General features: G+C 38.5%; 1 protein-coding gene across 1 annotated transcript in view; it reads right to left on the bottom strand.

The window, feature by feature from the left end:
* KDELC2 (KDEL (Lys-Asp-Glu-Leu) containing 2) overlaps positions 1 to 6,321 on the bottom strand; it is a 19,129-nt gene that overhangs the window by 3,600 nt on the left and 9,208 nt on the right. Inside the window, exons 3-6 of the mRNA XM_011984745.1 lie at positions 5,596 to 5,812; positions 4,773 to 4,969; positions 2,885 to 3,079; positions 1,261 to 1,365 (exon numbers count right to left, since the gene is read on the bottom strand). Coding sequence (XP_011840135.1) covers positions 1,261 to 1,365; positions 2,885 to 3,079; positions 4,773 to 4,969; positions 5,596 to 5,812 — 714 coding nt within the window. The remainder of the gene's footprint in view (positions 1 to 1,260; positions 1,366 to 2,884; positions 3,080 to 4,772; positions 4,970 to 5,595; positions 5,813 to 6,321) is intronic.

The following is a 6,321-nucleotide window of genomic DNA, read 5'->3' as shown; positions in this document are numbered from 1 at the left end:
CCGGGAGGCGGAGCTTGCAGTGAGCTGAGATCTGGCCACTGCACTCCAGCCTGGGCGACAGAGCGGGACTCCGTCTCAAAAAAAAAAAAAAAAAAACAAAACAATTAAAGCTAGACCAACAGAGGGGACAGACCAATTTAAGGGAAGGAAGGGCTGCTTCTAGTAAATAGTGTAACTTATCATTTTTATTTTTCTATGAAAATGAAAATATGAGAGGGTAGTATCCACAAGCATCTAGGGAAATTTACTTTTATTATGCCTACAGGAAAATAAATTTAGGTTAAAAACAAGAACATAATTTCCTTTTTTTAATCCTTCCTGTCTAGATTTTTCTGAGTAAAACTTAAGGTAGTTACTCAAAAGACCAATCCTCGGATTCCCAGTAAACACTGTAATTCAGGATTCAGCCCTAAGGTGTTAGAACTGTTATACATATTTTTCATTAGTTTGTTTGCTATAGCAAGCTAAATATTTGCATTCTGCCTTGTACTGTAAAAGGCATGAATCTTAAGTATCACGGAGAATAAGGAGGCCACATTTTAACTAAAAAGGGATGTTAATGATCTCCAGTCCAACCGTCTTGTTTTCCAGATAAAGAAAAATGTTTTTCTCTGAGGTTCCAGAACACCTACACTAGGAATTCAATAAAGCATTTAATAAAAGAGAGCGCTGAGAAGATGGGAGGAGCTGCTAATCTATATTTGTGAGGGCTCCCAGCATCATTTTTCATAATATGGAATAAAGATGAAAATATGGAGGCCACATCTGGGCATGGTGGCTCACACCTGTATCCCAGCACTTCAGGAGGCCAAGACAGGCAGATCACCTGAGGTCAGGAGTTCAAGACCAGCCTGGTTAACATGGTGAAACTCCGTTTCTACTAAAAATACAAAAATTAGCTGGGCATGGTATCGTGTGCCTGTAATTCCAGCTACTTGGGAGTCTGAGGCTCCCAAGAATTGCTTGAACCTGGAAGGCAGAGGCTGCAGTGAGCTGAGATTGAGACACCGCACTCCAGCCTGGGTGACAAAGTGAGACTTTGTCTCAAAAAAACCAAAAAATATATAAACAAAAAACAAAAAAAGGGGGCCACCAAATGAAGACTTAGCACTATCTTTCCCTAGGCAAGAGACTTGGCTTAGCCAGCTGGTCCATAGGCTGACTCTGAGCCCTTCAGGAAGCCAGGCAGGAAGTGTACAGGCCAAGCGGGTAGTCTGAGGACACCTGACCCAGCAGTGTGGACGGACACTCTGAACTGACCTGCAGTACTTGGTAATAGTAGCAGTAAAGCCTGTGTGGCTGTAGTAGGTCCCTAGCCATCAACTGTCCTTCTTTTGCAATCTTCTTGGCTTCTTCATCATTTTCCTGAAAGGTTAAAAAAAAAAAAAAAATGAACGAAAATTACTACTAAGACCCACAAAGAGAGGGTTAAGTGTGAGGTGGGACAGATGTGGGGTTGAAAGTGAACAGCATGGGAAAGACAGAACATAATGGAATTATAACTTAAGAATGAGGCTACAGGGGCCAGGTGCGGTGGCTCATGCCTGTAATCCCAGTACTTTGGGGGCCCGAAGCTAGAGGATCACTTAAAGTCAGGAGTTCGAGATCAGTTTGGCCAACATGGTGAAACCCCATCTCTACTAAAAATACAAAAATACAAAAATTAGCTGGGTGTGGTGGCAGGCACCTGTAATCCTAGCTACTCAGAAGGCTGAGGCACGAGATTCCTCAAAAATAAATAATAATAATAATAAAATAAATAAACAAACTAACAAATAAATAAATAATGAGGCTACGGGAAGAGAGTATTTTCCTAGACATCTCTGTTAAAAGAAATGATCACATGTTTGGCCCCTTTTCCACAGTACAAGGAAACCACTCCTCCCCACAGTGCAACAACCCACGTGCAGCCCCTATTGTGACCATCTTGGTACTTTCCTGGCCACCCAGGAAGTACTCTTCAGCTTCCTCATCTGTCCCACCAGCCTATTTCCTCTCTGTATGATAGTAGAATGAATACGTTTTCATGTTATAATACCTTTTAAAAGCTCCATGCAAATATGCAGTCAAAGCCAAAAAGTTGTGTTATAAAATGGTAGCTATAAAAGACTGTATTGCTTTTGTAACCGAAAAGTTCAGTCATTAGTACCCACAGGCTGTTCATTCAGTACCAGAAATAGTCAGCATTCCTAATTATACTTTTGGAAAATGGTTAATCTTCTACCATGCTGTCCGCAGGTAAGCCATTTGCGAGCAACTGAGGCTTTTACGAAGGGTCACAAAAGTGATTCTGCCTCGGGCATCTGATTATTTCCATAACCATATATTGTTTCTTAGAAACTTAGTATAAAATCTCATAATGGAAGGGTACATTTTTGTAGTTTTATAATAAAATGCAACAGTTTTTTTAATACTTTTACTTTTAAAAAAGGAATTCCTATTTTATGGGAAACGTGATTCTTGCGTTATATATCACACATTCATTAAGAATTTGTGCCTTTTTTCTAACTGGGGATAAGAAAAGAGTACTGTAATTGCCTGAGATGTTTTCTTGTTCATAAAGCACCTTAACTCTGGTCTTTCAATCAGTAATTTGCATTTTGTATGTTCTTGTTTGTATGTGTAAACATAGCATTTAGAAAATCTGTATTTTATATAAGGCTGGACTTCAAATCTTCTGAAAATCTTCAAAAATGTTGATAGAGGGTATGCAAAATGATTCTGATGCTGATTCTTTAGATATTTCAAGGGAACAGCAATGTCAGAAAATAATATTTCTTTTCATTCCATTGTGTCAAATCAAATTGTGTTGTGATGGAACTCATCTAACTAACACTGGTAAATTTGTTATTGCTTAAAGAAATAAAAATTGCTGGAAGCATACCTTAGCCCATTTAACTTTCTCTAATAAATCACTCAGATTTCTTTTAATTGGAACGTAATGCTTCCAAGGTTCTAGTGCCATGTAGAAATGTTCATAATATGGCGAGTCCTGCTTTAAAACCAGACTGTCGCCCAGCATGAGATATGGATATCTGTAAGCAGCCACGGTCCCATCCACATTTACTTGATACTTGTACTGGAAGATGAAAAACAAACATAAACAAACTTTCAGTAGTAGTCATTTGCTTCACTTCTGCTTCTCATCAACACCGTAATACCAACTACAGAGGAATTATTTTCCAACTTTGGTGTTTAAAAGTTTTATTTTATGACTTACATCTTCTCTTTGTATAAAAATCACAAGCAGTCTTTCTCAGATTAATTTTAAGAAATATATTGTTTAAAGCTAAGATGCAAAATTTTTGGAAAAGGAGTGAAGACCTATTTCAATCATGTCTCTGTAATATGGAATCCAGATTTCCGGATTTCAGGTAGGAAAACTATTTTTTCTTTTTAAATTTTAATTAATTAGTTTTTTGTTTTGTTTTGTTTTGTTTTTTTTTGAGACAGTGTATTGCTCTGTCACCCAGGCTGGAGTGTAGTGGTGTGATCTTGGCTCACTGCAACCTCCGCCTCCTGGGTTTACACAATTCTGGTGCCTCAGCCTCCTGAGTAGCTGGGATTACAGGCACCCACCATTGCAGCCAGCTAATTTTTTTCCTATTTTTAGTAGAGACACGGTTTCCCCATGTTGGCCAGGCTGGTCTCAAACTCGTGACCTCAGATGATCCGCCCGCCTCAGCATCCCAAAGTGCTGGGATTATAGCCATGAGCCACTATGCCCAGCCGGGAAAACTATTTACAAAATTCTTAAAGCTGAATACTGATAACAACGAACACTTTCATTTATTCATTATTTCATCTGTTGCTTATATGCAGTCTGTGAAACAGGCAGGCATTGTCTTCACTTTACAGTTTTAGAGCTGAGGAGACAGAAACGTGGAGACGTTTAAGGACTTGGGCAATGCTGGCAACACAGTAGGAAAGCTGTCTGCATATTTGTTGGGTTAATATACTTTCTTTTCCATTTCAAATGCAGTTTTCATAGGCATTAAACCTCATTCAATTATAATAATCTGAAGCAGGTATTATTAACCCCTTCTTTTTGTTTTTACAATTGAGAAAACTGGTATTCAGAGACATGTATAAACCTCATTCTCTGAGTCCAAATCCCCTGTTCTACTCATTATCTGGGATGAAGAGGACACACTCCCAGATTTGGTAAATAATTTTTTCTCAAATAATTGGTACAAGGAGTTTTTGAGCCCATCAGGTTTTGTCACATTGTTCACATCTCTCCTCTGGGACTCGTGATAATGTTCTGAAGGAGTAGGTAGGCATCACATGGGTTTAAAGACCAAGGTGCCAAGACAGGAAGGTCCCATAGTTGGTAGCAGAGGCAGGATAGAAGCAGGCCTTGAACCCTAATCCCAACTCCCACTTTACATGTATGGAATTTATACTTTTTCTATTTACAAAAGACATTTGAGATCACTTCATGTATAAGGTATATACAACCGCAGTATATTAAAGCAAATACAAAAAAAAAAAAAAAAAAAGAAAAAAATGACATAAATACACCAAAATCCCAGGTTAATCCTTGTACTATATTTTGAGAATTAAGTACAGTTCTGAGTTATTTGGTAAACTTAACAATGAAAGAAGGAAACCACAATGAATTTTGTAATTCCTGATATCTATTAAGAAAGTGTGAACATGTGTGTCAGTTCACAAGACAGGAGAAATTTGCTGAAGCTCACCTATTTTGGTAGACTTTTAATACAAAATTTTATCACTTCATATCCATAGAAGAAGACTCAAATGCATACCTTAAAGAAATCAAAGAAACCCATCAACTTGGCTTTTCCAAGCTCCTTTTCTTTCTCTTGGAAAAAGAAATATCCTGTAATTCCTGCATCTAGTAGCTGAGGATTTTCTTTGGACAGCTGTACCAACTGAAGCCTCTCCTCTCGGCTGTCTCTACCTCTGAAGAAAGCTCTCTCTGTTTTATTGATCCAGGAAGGCCCTACAAGTTTGAAGCCATTAAAAAATTATGATTATGAATTTGACATTTTAATATGGTAAGCATAATCCTCTTTACTGTTGTCATTTAAGATGTTAAAGCTCTTTTATCATCAACTCATCTTCTAAAGTAGATGCTATTTCAAATAAAATATGGGATTGAGTCTCAATTTGCCAGAAGAACTTTCAAGTTTAGATTTTCAAAAAAATAGTCCTTTTATTTGCTGTATTATATAAAAGAAGGCTCTAATTTCATCTATTTGTCTGCTAGTGAAAGCTCATGCAAGTATTGGTATATTCTGTCATATAATACTAGGAAATACCTGAAATAATGTCGGACCATGTTCAAAGCAAAAAGAGATTCAGTGACTTGGCCCACTCACAAAGGCATTAGCTTCTTCCATTTTCTGTGTTTCACAATAAAACATGAGCTAGGTCTTTGTTCTTACATAGGGTAACCAGAAAAAACTAAATAACTGAGTAACATCCACAAATCTTTAATCCCTAGGTTGGTCAGAATTTTGAATACAAGAAAGACTTTTTCTAATATGCTACTGAATGCAAACATATATGTATAACCCACTCTCTAAGCTTTTTCTTCATTAATTAGCCTTGCATTTCCCTGAATACCTGTATTTCCCTGAATAGAGAGGAGATCATTTGTAACACCCCGCATGGCTTCAAGCGTGGAGTGGGTGATGTCATAGGTTGGGAGGACAACATCTCTTGAATCCAGAGAGCCACACCATGAAATGATAGGTATGGGGCTGGGGGTTCCATTGACTTTTCGATGCTCCAAGGGCCAATCTCCAAGATTAACATAAAATTCTAAATCTGGGAGAAGGACCTAAATAAATATATAAACAAACATCAGTGCTGGGAAGATCTCAGTCTTTGGTACTAAATACAATAGTTCTTTGGTTTTCTTACATATTCTGACCGGGCTAACCATTCAAAAACAGCATGAGAAGAGAGAAGAATGCCTGTCAATTTGTCATCTGTGAGGATCCTACATGGCAAATTCACTTAACCAGGAGTCAGCTACCTCTGTCCAGAGGTGCATTTAAAATTCGGTGTTTGAGGCCAGGCGTGGTGGCTCACATCTGCAATCCCAGCACTTTGGGAGGTCGAGGCAGGTGGATCACTTGAGATCAGCAGTCTGAGAACAGTCTGGCCAACATGGTGAAATCCCATCTCTACTAAAATTACAAAAATTAGCCAGACTGGTGGCAGACACCTGTAATCCCAGCTACTTGGGAGGCTGAGGCAGGAGAATCGCTTGAACCTGGGAGGTAGAGGTTGCAGTGAGTCGAGATCATGTCACTGCACTCCAGCCTTGGCAACAGAGTGAGACTC

Source organism: Mandrillus leucophaeus, unplaced genomic scaffold (assembly GCF_000951045.1).
Source record: "Mandrillus leucophaeus isolate KB7577 unplaced genomic scaffold, Mleu.le_1.0 Scaffold273, whole genome shotgun sequence".
Lineage (NCBI taxonomy): Eukaryota > Metazoa > Chordata > Mammalia > Primates > Cercopithecidae > Mandrillus > Mandrillus leucophaeus.
The sequence above is the reverse complement of the archived record's forward strand: the minus strand, read 5'-3'. Positions and strand labels throughout refer to the sequence as shown.